Consider the following 22,551-nt stretch of genomic DNA (forward strand, 5'->3'; position numbering starts at 1 on the left):
GGATGTCTTGTATTCATTTATTTTGGAGATATGATCTACAAAAGAACAATTTTATACACAACATTGAATATTGTTTTAAATTATGTTTCAGTTTAATTTGATATAATGAAATAGAAATTTAATAAAACTGAATTTACCAGGGTCCTTTGGTGGTGTTGCCGGAGCAGAAACCCCAAGACCTTCAATAATAAAGAGGATGAATAGTGTGTGTTTGTGTGTGTGTGTCTGTGTGTGGGTTTGTGTGTTACAACACTGTAGATGAAACATGTCTTCTATTTCAACACTCAAACCATCATCAATAGATAATTTACGGTAGAATCCAATGTCTTTTTCTTACCATGATAATGATTGTTGATGCTGATGTTTCCCTGAACTGAACTGCGTGTCACGATTGGAGCTGAGACATGGCTTCCATCCTGAGCTACAATGTTGGCATACTGAGCTTCAGGAGAGAAGCCTCTTGCTGCCTCTTCTGGGTCCTCGTCTGTCAATGCATCAAACATAAAGCAGACCTAACAAACAGCAGCACTAGAGACAGTCACATCCCTTTAGACTGGGTCGGAGATTTACATTCAAATTACTGTAGTTCTGGTCCATTCTATGTGTATACGTCCTTCAGGTATGGTAGTGCATTATAAAAGTGAAACGATCTATACAATATTCCAATGGCGTGAGTAAGAGCAGTTTCGCGAATAACTGCAAATACAGTGAATGGAAGTCAATGGATACCGTACACATAAGAAGTGTAGGATGACTTGACACTGGTCTATGTTGTGTGTCTAAGATCCCTGCTTGTTTGCATCAGTTGTCCTTTTGTTTAAATAAATGGTGTGGAAAATGCCGATAATAGCCTTGACTGCTCGTCACTACAGTATTAGCTTATTGAAAAGCTGAAATCAAGGTAAGGGTGGGTACTTACCCCTCTTTAAGGATGATTCCATGAGTGGAACTGCTGTTGAACTAGGTCGCCATTAAGTCAAACCCTCTGGAGTTAGAACATCTACAATACAAATTAATAAATACCAACACATTTAATGTACATTCAAAAATATTTGATTCAAACAATCTGTTGCTGACAAACATAAGTCTCACTAAGAGATAACTATCAATTTCTTACATATCCTACACTTTAGCTGCCATAGACAAGTAAGAAGTTTTTAGGCTATTCCACGTTCTTCTCAGACATGACATTAACAGCCCACTAGACCTAAGACATGTCTTGACAAACTAATCAAGAATGTTCCACACACTGGGTAATCAAGAATGTTCCACACACACTGGGTAATCAAGAATATTCCACACACACACTGCCTAATCAAGAATGTTCCACACACACCGGGTAATAAAGAGTAATCCACACACACTGGGATATACAGAGTGTCACATGACTTTACAGTAGGATGTTATTGTTCTGAATTAAATCATAATCAGACCAAACAACACTTAAAATTCAATTTGTAAAAGAAAGTTTCTGTTTCAGTCAGTACCATTTATGGAGACAACATTTCCACTGAAACTTAAAAACGAGATATATCTAGCACAATGCTAATGTTCTTCTATACCTGCATGTTGTCAGGGAGAGCACGCACACCTGTTGTATAGTAAGCACCCTTTAGCCAACAGAGGGCGGTGCTGTTACGGAAGAATTGAGAACAGGCAAAGAGAAGGTGCGGTCTCCACTTAACTCTGCTTTCTGTGCGAGAGGTGCTTTATAAATATATAAACTGAACTGAGGTGATGGAGCGAGCTGCAGTTGTTGTCACTAGTTTAGTGCACCGCAGTGGACATGAGGCTCCAGCTAATCAACTAATCCCAAGCAGGCCAAAAGGGTCCTTTGGTCTGGGGCGAGGCCATTTAAATCTGTGAACATGTAGGCCTATACAATTCAGTTGTCACTGAGGCAAAGTTGACACAGGTATTTATCCGATAACACTGAATAACCAACTGGGTATTAAAGGGGACAGGAAAGACCAAAATCCTAAAACATCCGTGCAGCAAAGCATTGTTTAATGGGATAAAGAGAGAGAGAGAGATGGGATGCCAACGTCTTCTGCCAAATATCGACAGGTGTCGACCTGTGAAAATTCCTGTTTGTCTGGTCTTTCAAATGTCAGAGCTGTTTCACAGAGGAAGTAAGAAAGTTGTGAAATAGTCATGGCGTTACAACAGAAAGCAAATAAGCCAAGCAGTAGACACCAAAAGCAATCGCCAGTTTTACATACCAGTATTTTCTAGTGATGTTACAAATGACACCGGGGCTTCGAAGCTTGTGTCGCGAAAGTGGAGCACTTCCAGACGGTGCGCGTATCGACGCTTGTATCGTTTTTTTCCGAAATGACGTCGCTGGTGACGTCCGAAGCCTCATTTGAATCAAGTGCTTCACCAAGTGTTTCCTCGGTTTACTGCTGGCGGAAAGCTTCGATTATAAAACGTTCCAATTCCCATCTCGTATTTGTGGTTGTTGTTGTCAGTGATGCGAGACGTAGCGATAGCTGGAGATTAAGTGATAGTTGGAGATTTAGCGGTAGTTGGAGGTTTAAATTGTTTTCTGTTGTTAGTAGTATATATTATTTGAGTAAGTTAGGAAGAGAAAGTTGCACAAATCACTTTTCACTGCCCTGCACTTTCGCTGACCAGTTGTCCAAAAGCACTCTCACTAGGCTACCCTTGGTTTTACAAAATAACTGACCAGTATTCCAAAAGCACTTTAACTCCCCTCTGTTCCAACAGCAAACAGAAGAGAGTACAGATAATAAGCAGCCTTTTTTATCCAAAGCATTGGATTAAAATGCGCTTGAGCCCTGATGTGAACCTCACTCAACCCGCGCTGGAGGCGACGTCGCTAACAGTTGTGCCACCATGAAACACTTTAATGTTTATGTCCAACAAGTATTAACAGAAACAATAGAAAAAGAAAGCCTTTATCGTCATTGTATTTCCATACAACGAAATTTGAATTCATCGAGGTACGTTTTTTTCACCATACGTTTGTGCATGTTTTTTTAGGAGCTCTTGCGCCCCACAACAAAGTAAACAAATTCAATGTCCTGAGAAAATCTTTCCAGTAGCCTAGTGAACCCTTTTTAACACCTCTGCTCTGGCTGGAAAGCTTAGAAGGCTCATGAAGCTTTATTTCGCCATCACTAGGGGAACCAACCAGTTCGGGGTTCGGGTTATTGGAGTGCGTGGTTTGACGAGGTCCGAACTCCGAAGGGGCAGTGAGGACTGAGGGTGTGAAACAGTGTGTGTGTGTGTGATTGTGTGATGGTTGAGTGCTGTTTGTGTGATGAGGTGAATGAATGACGTACAGCTGACGTATGAGGGGACTGTGAATGGAGATGAAATTCAGCTGGGAGTGTGTATGACAGTAGTAGTGAAGGGGGCGTGGCCGGAGCAGGGTTCAGCACAGACGTTGCACACACAAACACACACACACACACACACACGCTACAGTGTCCAGGGGTCCAGGACCCTATTCGGCGTAGCTCGCTAAGCGGTTTAGCGAGCTAGATTCCAGGCTAAAATAAAAAACGAACAAAGCACTCATAATTATATGACAGAGTTATTAGTACACCATAGCATAGGCTATCAATATTGTAAAAAATGATTAAGGTGGACTCATGATAAGAATAGAGAGAAATACACACACTTTATTTTCACTGCTTCAATGTATTGCATTTGATATAATTATTTTCACTGCTTCATTGTATTGCATTTAATATTAATACATTTATTTAGTCATTTAACAGACTCTTTTATTCAAAGCAACTTGCAAGGATTTGTAAAACTTCACCGATGTTGGGAGCGCAGGGAATCGAACTAGCAATCTTGAAGTTTCTAACCAGAGACGTTAACCTCTGTCCCAGATCACACTAGCCATTTTGCAGTAACCCAACCTGCTAAAATGACAGTTGATTAACTTAGCTTCAGTTCTACGCCGAACAGACCCCCTGATAGGATCGGCCATCCACCGCTGCGTCACCTGCCCCAAGCTGATAGGCTCAGCCATCCACCACTGCGTCACCTGCCCCAAGCTGATAGGCTCAGCCATCCACCGCTGCGTCACCTGCCCCAAGCTGATAGGCTCAGCCATCCACCGCTGCGTCACCTGCCCCAAGCTGATAGGCTCAGCCATCCACCGCTGCGTCACCTGCCCCAAGCTGATAGGCTCAGCCATCCACCGCTGCGTCACCTGCCCCAAGCTGATAGGCTCAGCCATCCACCGCTGCGTCACCTGCCCCAAGCTGATAGGCTCAGCCATCCACCGCTGCGTCACCTGCCCCAAGCTGATAGGCTCAGCCATCCACCGCTGCGTCACCTGCCCCAAGCTGATAGGCTCAGCCATCCACCGCTGCGTCACCTGCCCCAAGCTGATAGGCTCAGCCATCCACCGCTGCGTCACCTGCCCCAAGCTGATAGGCTCAGCCATCCACCGCTGCGTCACCTGCCCCAAGCTGATAGGCTCAGCCATCCACCGCTGCGTCACCTGCCCCAAGCTGATAGGCTCAGCCATCCACCGCTGTGTCACCTGCCCCAAGCTGATAGGCTCAGCCATCCACCGCTGCGTCACCTGCCCCAAGCTGATAGGCTCAGCCATCCACCGCTGTGTCACCTGCCCCAAGCTGATAGGCTCAGCCATCCACCGCTGCGTCACCTGCCCCAAGCTGATAGGCTCAGCCATCCACCGCTGTGTCACCTGCCCCAAGCTGATAGGCTCAGCCATCCACCGCTGCGTCACCTGCCCCAAGCTGATAGGCTCAGCCATCCACCGCTGTGTCACCTGCCCCAAGCTGATAGGCTCAGCCATCCACCGCTGCGTCACCTGCCCCAAGCTGATAGGCTCAGCCATCCACCGCTGTGTCACCTGCCCCAAGCTGATAGGCTCAGCCATCCACCGCTGCGTCACCTGCCCCAAGCTGATAGGCTCAGCCATCCACCACTGTGTCACCTGCCCCAAGCTGATAGGCTCAGCCATCCACCGCTGCGTCACCTGCCCCAAGCTGATAGGCTCAGCCATCCACCACTGCGTCACCTGCCCCAAGCTGATAGGCTCAGCCATCCACCACTGTGTCACCTGCCCCAAGCTGATAGGCTCAGCCATCCACCACTGCGTCACCTGCCCCAAGCTGATAGGCTCAGCCATCCACCACTGTGTCACCTGCCCCAAGCTGATAGGCTCAGCCATCCACCACTGCGTCACCTGCCCCAAGCTGATAGGCTCAGCCATCCACCACTGTGTCACCTGCCAGGTCCAGAAAATGGCTGACCTCCCCCCGGAACGTCTGAGCTCATATCTGTCATTCACACACGTAGGGCTGGATGTGATTGGCCCATGGAACGTGGTCACCTGACGTTTGAATTTTTATTCATTGAAGATTAGTTTATTAAAAGTAGATTAATGCATCATTGAAATGAAGGGTAAACTAACTTGATTTCTGTTTGGTTTAAGAAAAGTTTAATAGAAATGTTAAATGATCTATTTACATTATTGACAGTATTGGGAGAATCTGTTACTTTATCTGTTATTGACGGTAATTTCAGTAAGTGAAGTCGCTAGTCACATGAACCTGCCTTGTTTAACAGACCTATTTAATTAGACATTTTTCTTCTTTGTAAATATTGCTTCATATTGAGAGTAAAGTATTGCAAAAGTATCGTACCGTTTGATCAACATTAGAAGCTTCCATTACACAACACCCGACGCACCAGAGGCGGTGCAGCTCATAGTAAGCTGATAGGTGATTGGCCCCTGGAACGTGGTCACCCGACGCACCAGAGGCGGTGCAGCTCATAGTAAGCTGATAGGTGATTGGCCCCTGGAACGTGGTCACCCGACGCACCAGAGGCGGTGCAGCTCATAGTAAGCTGATAGGTGATTGGCCCCTGGAACGTGGTCACCTGACGCACCAGAGGCGGTGCAGCTCATAGTAAGCTGATAGGTGAAAATTCACCCAAGTTACTTCAGGACTCAGGAGTTGTCAATCAGTATATTTATTCAACAAGAACAATTGCAATTGACCCTTCCACGACCACTCCCCAAAACGGTAACTGATCAATCATAGCATAGCAACGGTTACTAAGCTCGGGACCTCAGTCAAGCGAGCCATTTTGATGAATGGAAGTCAATGAGAGAGACATCTGCTCGAGAAGAGAAAATGAAACGTTGCGCTTATGGAGTGTGTAATTCTGACGATATCCAAAAAGGCTGGAGGGAGGGGTAACATTTTATCCCTTCCCGAAACCCAAGACCCAGAGAGAGAAATGCCTGCTGTGGATTAAACAATGTTGACGACCCCCCCCCCCCATCAGCTGAATGTCAGCAACGTAAACAGAAGCACCTACATTTGTTCCAAGAAGCTATGCCGCTCAAATCTGCCCACTGCATCGAAAACGTGAGAAAACCCTTGCTTAAAATACGATTCAGTTTTACCACCTTACATGTTTGCGTAGCGGCGACTGTGTAGATATTAGAACACATAAACATAGCTGGAATTAACCTGATAGCCTTAGCATTTGTCTGTCTACAAACACGGCATGTAATGTCGTCGTTGTAGCCTATATAAGCATATTGCAGACCCTTTTGCCTGCTTCGATCTGAGATCTTGCCGTTTTTCCAAAAAATGCTTGTGATTTCTTTGGGTAGGGCTGAAATTGACACGGTTGAAAACATGTTGCAACGCCATTCATACCAATGCTGAGAACCTGGGAAACGTGAATGCTTGACTGATATAGCAAGCATTGCTAAGGGGGGCGGAGTTTGCGGAAGGGTCCATTGGGCTCACTCACAGCACAAGGATGTAAAGTGAAGCAATTTAACCACAAGGTTTATATGCCTAGATTTATCTAAGTGTTAGAAATAGTCAAAACAAGGTTCTCGTCCGAGCTTCTTGAAGTGGCACCAGTGAATCAAAGTTACACATATACACGGTGACACAGAAGAGCCATGTCCCTGTTAAAAGAAAAGCATATAAGATCATTATGAAAACAGGGCACTTGATTCATATATGCTTAAGTCATTAACAGTGTTTGGAAATAATCTCCATCATAAGCGCTGGGCTATACTCTTCACATGCATGTGCACCAGGGCTGTGCATGTAGAGCTCATCGAAAGCATTAACTCACCCAGCTGCATCAACGCCTCGACAGGATCGAGGTTCAGGATTGTGCTTGACTTAAAGAGAGAGGGCCATCAAAGCAGCCGAGATCAGATCGAGGTACGAACTTCGTCGGGGCCAGTGTTGAGCCGGGCATGAGACCGGACGATCCAAACCAGGTCAGCACTCTGAAACACCTTCACGAGAATGGCTGTGCGTGGGAGTTCAACCAGCCACACACATTTAACAAGTCCCATGGTTTCACGTCACCAACATAAAGCCCACATGACCCTTATACATCACATGACCCTCATCACATGACCCTTACACATCACATGACCCTTATATAAGATCACATGACCCTTATACATCACATGACCCTCATCACATGACCCTTACACATCACATGACCCTTATACATCACATGACCCTCATCACATGACCCTCATACATCACATGACCCTCATCACATGACCCTTATACATCACATGACCCTTATACATCACATGACCCTTATATAACATCACATGACCCTCATACATCACATGACCCTCATCACATGACCCTTATATAACATCACATGACCCTCATCACATGACCCTCATCACATGACCCTTATACATCACATGACCCTCATACATCACATGACCCTCATCACATGACCCTCATCACATGACCCTTATATAACATCACATGACCCTCATACATCACATGACCCTCATCACATGACCCTTATACATCACATGACCCTTATACATCACATGACCCTTATATAACATCACATGACCCTCATACATTGGAGTGTTAGTGATGATGATGCGTTTAGAGCCAACAGGAATCTCCTCCGCCCTCCTTCACTGCTGTTGAAGAAACCAAACCGTTTAAATATCGGTTGAAAATTGAGCAAGTTATGGTTATTTAAAAAGAACACACCACTACCAACACAATGCTTTTGGAGCTGTGTGTGTGTGTGTGTTATGAGCAAGTTATGGTTATTTAAAAAGAACACACCACTACCAACACAATGCTTTTGGAGCTGTGTGTGTGTGTGTGTTATGAGCAAGTTATGGTTATTTAAAAAGAACACACCACTACCAACACAATGCTTTTGGAGCTGTGTGTGTGTGTGTGTGTGTTATGAGCAAGTTATGGTTATTTAAAAAGAACATACCACTACCAACACAATGCTATTGGAGCTGTGTGTGTGTGTGTGTTATGAGCAAGTTATGGTTATTTAAAAAGAACATACCACTACCAACACAATGCTATTGGTGAACAAGCTCACTGTGGCAAGATGGCCGCCATGTGCAGACGTTCTACTCCGTTGGCTGGCAAACCGGATGACACATCTAGCCTTTATATATAATATCTATCAGTGGGGGCTCCAGTCCTTCCTAATCACACATTTCCTCCTCAAATTATTTGATTACATTCATTATTAAACCTGAAATCACCATTTCCTTAGCCACTTTCTAAAACCACCCCATATAAACTAAACTGAGGTAGAGACTGAAGGCTAAGAGAGGCCCACATGTGTGAGAAGTGAGAGGTGTGCTTCTGTGTGATTAATATACAGGAAGTGCATTGTGAGGTGTGTTACTATGATGTGTGATTAATATACAGGATGTGCATTGAGAGGTGTGTTTCTATGGTGTGTGATTAATATACAGGAAGTGCATTGAGAGGTGTGTTTCTATGGTGTGTGATTAATATACAGGAAGTGCATTGAGAGGTGTGTTTCTTTGGTGTGTGATAAATATACAGGAAGTGCATTGAGAGGTGTGTTTCTATGGTGTGTGATTAATATACAGGATGTGCATTGAGAGGTGTGTTTCTATGGTGTGTGATTAATATACAGGATGTGCATTGAGAGGTGTGTTTCTATGGTGTGTGATTAATATACAGGAAGTGCATTGAGAGGTGTGTTTCTATGGTGTGTGATAAATATACAGGATGTGCATTGAGAGGTGAGCTAAACTTGTCTGTGTGTGGATGTGATGCGTCACTCGTAAAAACACATTTAAACTTGACTATTTATTGATACATTATTTAACGGCACAGATTTAATAGATTGTTCCACCAATACAGAGTAAAAAGGAAATAAAAGACAATTCAAAGGAAATTAAAACTCATTAAAAATCAGGAAAAGCTCCAATAAAAGTGTGTTTTAAGAAGGGACTCTAAGGAAGTCACAGACTCTGACCGCCTAATGTCCTCAGGGTTATGGTTTGGGTTAGCGCCATCTCCTGGGCACGTGCGGTACTAAGAGATCAGCGATGTAGCTAGGAGAGAGGCCATGAGGAGCCTTCCAAGTAATCAATACAATCTTCAAATCTATTCTGAAAGAATTAAAAACTTTTGTGAAAGTGGCAACTGATGGATGTAAGTGGAGGGGGACAGCAGTGGACTGCTTTCCTCCTGAGTGACATTTGACCCCATATCTGGAGTCTCCTGTAGTCCTGAATCTCCTGAGTTACATATTGGTGCAAATCGCATGTGCGGCATGTTAGGTTCAAGTATAAAAAATGACTAGTCTGAAGGCAGGCTTTTCTCCACATTTCCAAGTTTGAAGGTGTGTCCACAAATAAAGCTTTCCTCCTCAATAGTCAATCCCAATAATCTCCTCCTCAGCGACATTTGGCCCCCTCATTTGGATCTTCACTCGCTGGTTGCAGTCCAGATCGGGGTCATCTTCCTCACCACACTTCCCACTGGGTTTAGTGCATCTCTTCCTTCATGGAGAAACACAGAAACACAGAAACACATTAGATCCTCTACACAAACATCACACTCACCTACAGCTTTAAGGATAAAACACACACAAACATCACAACTCTACACAAACCTCACAACTCTACACAAGCCTCACACTCACCTACAGCTTTATGGATAAAACACACATAAACATCACACCTCTACACAAACCTCACACTCACTTACAGCTTTATGGATAAAGCACACAGAAGCATCCCAACTCTACACAAACCTCACACTTGTCTACATCTCTCCATCAGGAGCAGCTCACTCCATATTCTCTAAGTCTGTCTAAAAAAACATCAAACATGTCTTTAAGGCATTAAAATACATCAATGTTCCATTCAATCACATCCATTTCTCTGGCAGTGTGTGTGTGTGTGTGTGTGTGTGTGTGTTGGTGTGTGTGTGTGTGTGTGCGCGCGTGTGTGTGTGTGTGTGTGTGTGTGTGCATGTGTGGGTGGAGGGAGGGTAAGATGCTTTCTAATACACAGTCAGACAGTGGCCAACAGATAGACAGATCAAGAGTGAGACATGGACAGACAGACAGACAGACAGACAGACAGACAGGTCAGTCAGTATAAGTACCCACCCAGTGACGGTCACAGAACAGTCTGGACGACGCTTTTCAGACTCCTGCAGAAGACTGATCCCCTCCTCCAGTAAGAGACCATAACAACACTCATCCAAGTCATATATATTATCGGGCACATATGAGGCACAAAACCTAAAATAAAAACATAGTCTGTCATGGATCTATCAAAACACACACTCTCTCCCTTTTTCAGACATAATATCTGTTTTTTTAAGTTAAAACTAACTCACTCACACACACTCTTTTTCTCACTCTCACACACACTCTTTCTCTCGCTCACACACTCTTTATTTCTTCAATTCATTGGAGCTTTATTGGCATGACTGTTTCAAAGAAGTGGTGCCAAAGCAAATACATTTCAAACACAACAATAGAATGTTCTTTAGATACAATATTTGTTTTTTATTAAATATTTCTCAAACACACACGCACGCACGCACACACACACACACACACACACACACACACACACACACACACACACACACACACACACACACACACACACAGTGTGTCCATACAGACTACTTTTTCATGCATAGACTACATACAGAAAAAAAAGATGATGTATCTCTTACTCTACATCCTTCAGACTGGGGCACGTGTTGATGATGTTTAGAATCCAGTGGGCCAAGCTCTCAGTCAGGCAGCCCACCTCCAACCCCACCTTCTCCAGATCAGGCAGAGTCTGGAGTCTCCAGTGTAAGATAAAATCAATATATCATATAAAAGAACAGTGAGTAAGGTTCACACGGGAAAAGTATAACCACAGATGACCAGAGTCATAAGTCATTATGGATACCAACCTGAGCATGTTTCTAAATAACAACTTATGCCATGGTAAGATAAGACCGAACAACAACAGTATTTCACCATAATACCATATGGCACACTAGATAAAACTAGAAGTGCTGATGTGGAAGCTTGTGATCTACTGTGTACAGAGGGGACCAGACGGTATGTCACCATCCCATGATCATGGGGGGTGGCTTGTGGGCCCAGAGTGACATCACTTGGCTTGGGCTTTAAATGTTTGAACATTGTCTGTATCAAATCAGAATCCGGGTTCTCCAGCCGTTGGTGTGGTGCCTGATGTAACATTATTGACTGCACTGCACTGGCGGCTGAATTGTATCATCAAACTACCAAGTAAACTTATCTTGCTACAAAAAAGCTTCGTCCGGTGACTCCTCTCTTAAACCAGCACGCAGGTATAAAAAATACCTAACAACAGTCAGTGAAGGACTCAAGTTCATCCACCCAGTGACCTGGAGACCTATGTGGACTTCAACACAAACACACAAAAACATGACTGAATAATACCAAACACTCATGTGTGGATTTTTTTTTTTTTAATAATTGGTCTTACTTTGCTCTCAAACCTATGACATTGCGAAACTTGAGGATGAAGTCAGTAAAGCTGCTGCTGTTTGGGCTGTCGGCTTGTGTCAGGGTAAGTGAAGCACGTGATATTGTGGGAGGAAATGGTGAATTCATATCCAGACTGAAACACAGGCACATGAGGGCCTAGTTTAGTATTTTACACATAACAATGCTCACTCTTCAGGTGTAACCTGTAACGTATACATACAACACCATTAACACAGACAGTGAAGCTTCTCATGAAGGGAGGTTTCACCTGAGGCCTCTGGAGTCTTTGTCCACAGAGAGAGATAAGAGTGGACTTGAATTATCCTCAACTGATATATCATCCTCAACCGATGAATCATCCTCAGTCCATTGATACTCCTCCGGATACTTCTCAAGACTGTCAATCAAAGCACATAGTCAATGAGGACTGTCCAATAAAAAAACAAACACAGAGTTAATTGGTTCTCACCTTTCAGTTACCACCAAAAGATATAAATATACTATTCAGCACACACACACACACACGCACACGGACACACAGACAAACACATTTTAGCACCTTGCAGTTAATCAATCTTGACTGCTATGATAATCAGTTAATTTGAGCAATCTTGCTGTTCTCACGTCAGGTGTTGGCATGTCTCTGTGTTCTGAATGAAGTCCAAGCACAGGGCTGCTGTGGTGACAGTGAAGGTCTTCACAGACAGTCGGACTTTACCCACAGACTTTTGTCTGGAGAGAACACTGAGGACCTGCTCCACACTCTCATGTGAGAGGCTGCTCTCTTTCACTCTGTGAATGAGCACATACAGACCAATCTCAATATCTCTCTTCTGGTCTCTTTATTATGCACTCACACATTATACAGTACATGTGTTTTTATGTTCTCTTTACTTTAATTAACCCTGACCCGTTTGTTATTAAGATCAACTATGTCTAAGGAAGACAGGATGGCAGATTCGTTAATGTTACTCCCCAACACTGCAAAGCTAAACTTGGTAGAAACTGGATTCAGTCCTGGACGGCACAAACAGAAGGGAAGACAACAAGCATATCACACAAGGAACACACTATATTTGCTCTTCCTAATGTAGAATTGAAAACAAAAAAGTTGTACAGGTTCTATTTAAATCACAAATCACAAATGTAAACAATTACCTCAGTTCAGTCAGGATCTCTCCCTCCCCCAGAGTTGAGATCAGGACACCAACATCAGCATCTGACAGCCTCTCCACAATGAACCTTTCAACAACATGAAGACAGCCATCAGACCATTCAGCCACAACAGATCAGCTCTCTCACAAACAGACCACAGCACCACACACAGATGAAGCCAGATGTTTCCACATGGCCAGAGTACCCCATTAGTAGAATTACTCACATCCAAATCCACTGGCTGGTGAGAGTTTTTGTACTGAATGTGATTACAGTAACAGATCAGTTAACAAGTCAAAGGCTCAGGAAAAGAGCATAACTGTTTTGATACAGAGCATGAAAGGAACATGTTGAGACTGAATTCTTCAATGTTTGAAAAAACAGTGCAGTGGTGCCATGATGCTTTTGCTCTGCCTTTAATACTATCATCCCGGCCCTGCTACAGGCTGATTGTGCCTGACTCCATCTGCAGGTGGATCACAGACTTCCTGTCTGACCGGAGGCAGTATGTGTGTCTGGGAAAACATGTCTCTGACCCCCGGACCATCAGCACCGGTTCCCCTCAAGGCTGCGTTCTTTCTCCTCTACTCTTCTCCCTTTACACCAACAGATGCACCTCCAGTCAACAGTCCGTCAAGCTCGTTAGGTCTGGGACGACACCACCCTCATTGGGCTCATCTCTGGTGGGGATGAGTCTGCCTACAGGTTGGAGATTGACCATCTGGTGACCTGGTGTGGACAGAACAATCTGGAGCTCAATGTGCTGAAAACAATGGAGATGATTATATATTTCAGGAAGAACCCAGCCTCACCCACCCCCATCACCCTGAGAGACGCCCCAGTTGACAGTGTTGAGTCCATCCGCTTCCTGGGCACCATCATCTCCCAGGACCTCAAGTGGGAGCTAAACATCATCTCCCTCACCAAAAAGGCACATCAGAGGATGTACTTCCTGCGGCAGCTGAAGAAATTCAACCTGCCAAAGGCAATGATGTTGACTTTTCATCATTGAGTCCATCCTCACCTCCTCCATCACCATCTGGTACGCTGCTGCCACTGCCAAGGACAAAGGCAGACTGCAGCGTGTCATTCGTTCAGCGGAGAAGGTGATTGGCTGCAATTTGCCATCTCTCCAGGACCTGTATGGATCCAGGACCCTGAGGCGTGCGGGGAAGATTATGGCCAACCCCTCCCACTCTGGGACTTAGTTTAGTATTTTACACACACACAATGTTCACTCTTCAGGTGCAACCTATAACGTTTACATACAACACCATTAACACAGACAATGAAGCTTCTCATGAAGGGAGGTTTCACCTGAGGCCTCTTGAGTCTTTGTCCACAGATAGAGAGAAGATTTTACTTGAATCATCCTCAACCCATGAATCGTCCTCAGGCCATTGATACTCCTTAAGCCTGCCAATCAAAGCACAGATTCAATGAGGACTGTCCAATCAAAAAACAAACACAGAGTTAATTGGTTCTCACCTTTCAGTTACCACAAAAGATATAAATATACTATTCAGCACACACAGGCACGCGCACGCACGCACACACGGACACACACACTCACACACACATACACGCACACACACACCTCCCACCCTTAGGGCTGGCACAAGGGCCCTTTGAGGGCTGCCCACGCAGGGCCCCTGAGCTTTTGCTCATTGGTAAAGTGCTGGTCCCTGGTAAAGCTCAGGGGCCCTGCGTGGGCAGCCCTCAAACAGCCCTTGTGCCAGCCCTAAGGGGGCCCATATGTGGCAGCCCGCACAGGCCCAGCATGGGTTTTCTGGGCAGCTTAGACTCTAGAATCAATAGTTGGGTTATCCGGTGACAGCCCGCAGTGAACCCAAAGCTGCGGGCCCAGCTTGGGCAAGCCCACACCGGGCCTGTTTAGGATTGGTGTGGGCTGGCCCTAGCCCAAAGTGCCCACACCGGGCCTGTGAAGGATTGGTGTGGAATGGCCCTAGACCACAGTGCCCACAGCCTGCCTGCATGGGGCCCATGGAGGCTTGCTTGCTGGGCTTGCAGTTAATCAACCTTGACTGCTTTGATAATGAGTTAATTCGAGCAATCTTTCTGTTCTTACGTCAGGTGATGGCACGTCTCTGTGTTCTGAATGAAGTGGAAGCACAGGGCCATGGTGGTGACAGTGATGGTCCTCACAGACAGAAAGACTTTATCCACAGACTTTTGTCTGGAGATAGCACTGAGGACCTGCTCCACACTCTCATGTGAGAGGCTGCTCTTTGCCACGCTGTGAAAGACCACATACAGACCACTGTCAATATCTCTCTTCTGGTCTCTTTATTATGCACTTACACATTATACATGTGTCTTCATGTTCTCTTTACTTTAATTAAGCCTGGCCCATTTGTTATCAAGATTACTCTGTATATGTCTAAGGAAGACAGGATGGCAGATTTGTTAATGTTACTCCTCAACACTGCAAAGCTTAACTGGATAGAAACTGGATTCAGTTCTGGACGGCACAAACAGAAGGGACGATAACAGACATACAGTATAACACAAGGAACACTCCACCTAATGTAGAGTTAAAAAGATAGAACTCATAAAAGTTCTCTATAATGACAAATGTAAAGTGATTACCTCAGTCCAGTCAGGATCTTCCCCTCCCCCAGAGCTGAGATCAGGACACCAACATCATCATCTGACAGCCTCTCCACAGATAACCTTTCAACAACATGAAGACAGCCATCAGATAATTCAGCCACAACAGATCAGCTCTCTCACAAACAGACCACAGCACCACACACAGATGAAGCTGAACGTATGAAAACACTGATGGCCAGATGTTTCCACATGGCCAGATTACCCCATGAGTAGAATCACTCACATCCAAATCCACTGGCTGGTGTGACATTTTCTACTGAATATAATTACAGCAACAGATCAGTTAGCAAGTCAAAGGCTCAGGAAAAGAGCAGAACTGTTTTGATACAGAGCATGAAAGGAACATGTTGAGACTGAATTCTTCAATGTTTGAAAAAATAGTACAGTGGTGGCATGATCCAGAGTGTAAATCTCAAGATTCAAAGACTGCATTTAGAATTACTCATACCCTCACCTGGTGAAAACTCACGTTTGCGGTTCCCTGATTGTGGATTGAGCTACCAAATGATATCAGAGCAAGGTCATCCCTGTCTATCAAGTCATCTCTACACATTTTCTGGAATATTACAACAAAACTCAAGGTTGCATAAAATGTCTATCTGGCACTTGACTGATGAAACAATTCAGTTTTTCTTCTCTTTGATCACCTCTTGTATTGTTGTACCTCACAATAAGTCATACTTGTGGTGAAATGATTGCAATGTGTTTAAGTGCTGTGTGAAAATATCCATTCTATTTCTAACATATTATGGATGGCAATAGTGATTTTACATCCAGCCTGAAACACAGGCACATGAGGGCTTAGTTTAGTATTTGACACATAACAATGCTCACTCTTCAGGTGCAACCTGTAACGTTTACATACAACGTCATTAACACAGACAGTGAAGCTTCTCATGAAGGGAGGTTTCACCTGAGGCCTGTGGAGTCTTTGACCACAGAGAGAGAGTAGGAGGGGTCTGGCCATGAATAATCCCTAAACCTGCCAATCAGAGCACAGAGTCAATGGAGACTGGCCAATCAAAAAACAAACACACAGTTAATTGGTTATCACCTATCAGAGTACACATTTAAAATATAGAAATATACCATTCAGCACATACACACCCACACCCACCCACACACACCCACCCACACACACCCACACACACACACACACACACACACACACACACACACACACACACACACACACACACACACACACACACACACACACACACAGACACAGACACAGACACAGTTCAGCACCTTGCAGATAATCAACCACGACTGCTATGATAATCAGTTCATTTGAGCAATCTTGCTGTTCTCACCTCAGGTAACAGCACATCTCTGTGTTCTGAATGAAGTCCAAGCACAGGACCACGGTGGTGACAGTGAAGGTCTTCAAAGACAGATCGACTTCACCCACATACTTTTGCCTGGAGAGAGCACTGAGGACCTGTTCCAAACTTTCAGGTGAGAGGCTGCTCTCTGCTACGCTGTGAATGAGCACATACAGACCAATCTTAATCTCTCTCTTCTGGTCTCTTCATTATGCACTCACACATTATACATGTGTGTTCATGTTCTCTTTACTTTAATTAACCCTGACCTGTTTGTTATTAAGATCAGCTATGTCTAAGGAAGACAGGATGGCAGATTCGTTAATGTTAATCCCCAACACTGCAAAGCTAAACTGGGCAGAAACTGGATTCAGTCCTGGGCGGCACAAACAAGGAACACACTATAGTTGCTCTACCTAATGTAGAGTTGAAAACATAGAAGTTCTACAAGTTCTCTATGAATCATAAATCACAAATGTAAAATGATTACCTCAGTTCAGTCAGGATCTTCCCCTCCCCCAGAGCTGAGATCAGGACACCAACATCAGCATCTGACAGCCTCCCCATATATAACCTATCAACAACATGAAGACATCCATCAGATCATTCAGCCACAACAGATCAGCTCTCTCACAAACAGACCACAGCACCACACACAGATGAAGCTGAACGTATGAAAACACTGATGGCCAGATGTTTCCACATGGCCAGAGTACCCCATGAGTACAAATACTCACATACAAATCCACTGGCTGGTATGACATTTTCTACTGATTATGATTACAGCAACAGATCAGTTAACAAGTCAAAGGCTCAGGAAAAGAGCAGAACTGTTTTGATACAGAGCATGAAAGGAACATGTTGAGAATGTGAATTGCTCAATGTTTGAAAAACAGTACAGTGGTGCCGTGATACAGAGTGTAAATCTCAAGATTCAAAGGCTGCCTTTAGAATTACTCATACCCTCACCTGGTGAAAACTCTTGTTTGCGGTTCTGTGATGGTGGAATGAGCTACCAAATGCTATCAGAGCAGGGGCATCCCTGTCTATCTAGTCAATGTTCACTCTTCAGGTGCAACATGTAGCGTTTACATACAACACCATTTACACAGACAGTGAAGCTTCTCATGAAGGGAGGTTTCACCTGAGGCCTCTGGAGTCTTTGAACACGGAGAGAGAGTAGGAGAGGTATGGCCGTGAATTATCCTCAAGCCTGCCAATCAGAGCAGAGTCAATGGAGACTGACCAATTAAAAAACAAACACAGAGTTAATTGGTTCTCACCTATCAGAGTATACAACCAAAAGATAGAAATGTACCATTCAACACACGCACACACACACACACACACACATTATTATTTCAACTCCTTGCAGTTAATCATCCTTGACTGCTATGATCATCACTAAATTTGACCAATCCTGCTGTTCTCACGTCAGGTTTTGGCACATCTCTGTGTTCTGAATGAAGTCCAAACACAGGGCTGTGTTGGCAGTGATGGTCATCACAGAGAGATGGACTTTATCCAAAGACTTTTGTCTGGAGAAAGCACTGAGGACCTGCTCCACACGCTCAGGTGAGAGGCTGCTCCATTTCACGCTGTGAATGAGCACATACAGACCCATGTCAATCTCTAATTTGGTCTCTTTATTATGCACTCACACATTATACATGTGTGTTCATGTTCTCTTTACTTTAATTAACCCTGACCTGTTTGTTATTAAGATCAACTATGTCTAAGGAAGACAGGATGGCAGATTTGTTAATGTTACTCTCCAACACTGCAAAGCTAAACTGGGTAGAAACTGGATTCAGTCCTGGACGGCACAAACAGAAGGGAAGACAACTTACATATAACACAAGGAACACACTATATTTGCTCCACCTAATGTGAGTTGAAAACATAGAAGGTGTACAAGCTCTTTTAATCATATATCACAAATGTAAAATAATTACCTCAGTCCAGTCAGGATCTTTTCCTCCCCCAGAGCTGAGATCAGGACACCAACATCAGCATCTGACAGCCTCTCCACAGTTAACCTTTTTAACAACATGAAGACAGCCATCAGACCATTCAACCACAACAGATCAGCTCTCTCACACACAGACCACAGCACGACACACAGATGAAGCTGAACATGAAACAATTCAGTTATTATTCTCTTTGATCACATCTTGTATTGTTGTTCCTCACAATAAGTCATACTTGTGGTGAAATGATTGCAATATATTTTAGTGCTGAAACACAGGCACATGAGGGCTTAGTTTAGTATTTTACAGATAACAATGCGTTTATATACAACAGCATTAATACAGACAGTGAAGCTTCTCATGAAGGGAGGTTTCACCTGAGGCCTGTGGAGTCTTTGTCCACAGAGAGAGAGGAGGGTGGTAATGAATTATCCTCAAGCCTGCCAAACAGAGCACAGAGTCAATGGGGACTGACCAATCACAGAACAAACAGTTAATTGATTTTCACCACCAAAAAAATTAAATATAAACTTCAGTACAGACAGACAGACAGACAGACAGACAGACAGACAGACAGACAGACAGACAGACAGACAGACACACACACACACACACACACACACACACACATCTGCAACATCAGTTCAGCACCTTGCAGTTAATCAATCTTGACTGCTATGATAATCAGTTAATTTGAGCAATCTTGCTGTTCTCACGTCAGGTGACGGCACATCTCTGTGTTCTGAATGAAGTCCAAGCACAGGACTGCGGTGGTGGCAGTGAAGGTCGTCACAGTCAGACAGACTTTATCCACAGACTTTTGTCTGGAGAAAACACTGAGGACCTGCTCCACACTCTCAGGTGAGAGGCTGCTCTTGTACACGCTGTGAATGAGCACATACAGACCAATCTCAATCTCTCTCTTCTGGTCTCTTTATTAAGCACTCACACATTATACATGTGTGTTCATGTTCTCTTTACTTTAAGTAAGCCTGACCCGTTTGTTATTATTATATATATATAAGATCAACTATGTCTAAGGAGGACAGGATGGCAGATTTGTTAATGTTACTCTGCAAAGCTTGACTGGGTTCAGTCCTGGGCGGCACAAACAGAAGGGAAGAAAACAAGCATATAACCCAAGGAACACGCTATAATTGCTATAGCTAATGTAGAGTTGACAACATAGAAGTTGTACAAGTTCTCTATAATCGTAAATCACCAATGTAAAATGATTACCTCAGTTCAGTCAGGATCTTTCCCTCCCCCAGAGCTGAGATCAGGACACCAACATCAGCATCTGACAGCCTCTCCACAGTTAACCTTTCAACAACATGAAGACAGTCATCAGAGCATTCAACCACAACAGATCAGATCTCTCACAAACAGACCACAGCACCACACACAGATGAAGCTGAACGTATGAAAACACTGATGGCCAGATGTTTCCACATGCCCAGAGTACCCTATGAGTAGAATTACCCACATCCAAATCCACTGGCTGGTGTGACATTTACGGAATATGATTACTCCAACAGATCCGTTAACAGATCAAAGGCTCAGGAAAAGAGCAGAACTGTTTTGATACAGAGCATGAAAGGAACATGTTGTGACTGAATTCTTGAATGTTTGAAATAACAGTAGACTGGTGCCTGATACAGAGCGTAAAATCTCAAGACTCCAAGACATCCTTTCAGAATTTACTCAAACCATCACCTGGTATGAAATATTTTTTGTATATTCATTTCATATTCAAACTACATTCATTTTTTGGGGAATATTACACAAATACTTACCCCGCAAACAGGGGACGTCCCCAGGACGTTAACAGGACATTCGCAACGTCCCCAATCGTCCCCAACTGGTCCCTGCCACAACGTTCGCTAGAGGACGTAACCAGAACGTTTTTGACTTTCTTAGCAAGTCTACGTTTGGTCCTTCTGTGACGTTCGCATGAGTCTTAAATCGAACTTTTAGGGAACCTTCTAATCTGGTCTCTCAGCACACGTCCCCAGGACATCCTTCAAAAACGTCCCGTTATCTTTACCTGTGGTCCTCTGCGTGACGTTCGCATGAGCCTTAAAACGGACTTTTAGGGAACGTTCTTATTTGGTCTCTCAGCATACGTCCCCAGGACGTCCTTCAAAAACGTCCCCGTTACCTTTACCTGTGGTCCACTGCGGGACGTTCGCATGAGCCTTAAAACGGACTTGCATGCATGCATTTACCTCAAGTCGGTTAGATTACTGAAACGCACTCTATACTGGTCTAACAAAACAGATGTTAAACAAACTTCACCTTATCCAAAATGCAGCTGCTAGAAAAGTCACTAAAACTTCAAAATTCAATCATATTCAATCACCCCTGTTCTTAAATCACTTCACTGGCTCTCTGTACAACAAAGAATTGAGTTTAAAAAACTCCTTCTTGTCTAAAAATCACTAAACGGCCTTTCCCCACCCTATATTTCTGATTTGATTTCTTTTTATGATCCATTGCGTTGCCTAAGGTCCTCCAATAAATGTCTTCTCACGACCCCAAGAATAAACACCAATTCTGCACACGGTGCTTCTAGTTACTGTGCCCCAACCCTCTGGAATAGCCTACCTCTGGAGTTAAGGTCATCGCACTCAGTGCTCTCTTTTAAAAAGGGAATTAAAACTTTTTTTATTTTCTTCAGCCTATTCTTGACCTGTATGTGTTGATGTCTTCATGTTCATGTTCATTGTGTTGTCTCTGTTCAACGAAATGAATTCGCAAAATGTACCCTTTGAAATTGAATTGCAACTTTCATCCATTCAATCATTTTGTGCATCAAAATAGCCCAAATTCCCCTGTTTTTTTCCCAGCAAGCCTGAATTTCTTTCAAATAAACACAACAATGATCGCAATGATGAACAAACATTAATTTAAAAAACAAAAACACTGAGAAAATGTCACTTCTACACTGAATTCCGCTACGGTCACGCCCCCCTATACTGTTCCGCTAGAGCCTGTCACATTTGTTCGCTCATCTTCCCAAAAGCCTGCAAATAATGTTTTTTTAGTCTTGTGTTCTGTTGATGGCTGGCAAACAACAATCTTAGAAGGTTTGGGTCACTTGCAGCACATATTATTCACTCATTTTAAGCCATCAATCTACCTCAGGGTGAACAAAATGAGCAGAAATGGAATAAAACGGAATTCACCAAAATGTGTAAATATCTTTTTTTTTGGCGGTTACAAACATGAAAAAAAACAGGGGTGTACGTAGCTTGAGATTGAATGTCTGAAGGGGTACAGGACTGTAAAAAGTTTGGGAACCACTGGCCTGTAACTAGAAAAGTATTTAAACTAGCTCATTCAAACGTTCTTGGTTTAAATATCATTACTTGAAGAATATGAACTTCCAAGGGTGTGGCTTAAGTTGGATATATCATAGTTTTCGGGGTGCTTGAATTTGCGCAAAAAATGTACTCTACGTTCTGTTGCAGCATCTTTGACGACCTGTGGAAAGCTCAATGTTAAAGCTAGAGACTGATATTATACACAGACCTTCCTATGTATGCTCTGTATATTGAATTGGAATCATGCAAAATTTCATTTATAGCACAGATCAGTAGAGAAGCATTAATATTTATTTTATTTCATCATTATTAGTTTGGCTAGTT

The 22,551-nt window shown here is 43.7% G+C and overlaps 1 protein-coding gene across 1 annotated transcript; it reads right to left on the reverse strand.

The window, feature by feature from the left end:
• Window positions 1-9,331: 9,331 nt before the first annotated feature.
• On the reverse strand, window positions 9,332-13,302 carry LOC308383234 (uncharacterized protein). The gene is made up of 8 exons (XM_080860862.1): window positions 13,196-13,302; window positions 12,973-13,056; window positions 12,439-12,606; window positions 12,083-12,211; window positions 11,813-11,947; window positions 11,022-11,138; window positions 10,441-10,575; window positions 9,332-9,826 (listed from the first exon to the last, which is right to left on the reverse strand). Coding segments are annotated over exons 1-8 (903 nt in total). The 5' UTR covers window positions 13,198-13,302; the 3' UTR covers window positions 9,332-9,693.
• Between the last annotated feature and the right edge of the window lie 9,249 nt (window positions 13,303-22,551).

Source organism: Sprattus sprattus (assembly GCF_963457725.1).
Source record: "Sprattus sprattus genome assembly, chromosome: 2".
In the NCBI taxonomy this organism is placed as follows: Eukaryota; Metazoa; Chordata; class Actinopteri; order Clupeiformes; family Clupeidae; genus Sprattus; species Sprattus sprattus.

Excerpts from the sequence above, each read along its gene's own strand:
- LOC308383234 (XM_080860862.1), bottom strand. Across the intron at positions 12,607-12,972 it reads GAGATCCTGACTGAACTGAG|AGTGAAAGAGAGCAGCCTCT; the intron begins GTAATTGTTTAC and ends GCTCATTCACAG. Across the intron at positions 11,948-12,082 it reads AAAGACTCCAGAGGCCTCAG|TCTGGATATGAATTCACCAT; the intron begins GTGAAACCTCCC and ends CCTGTGTTTCAG.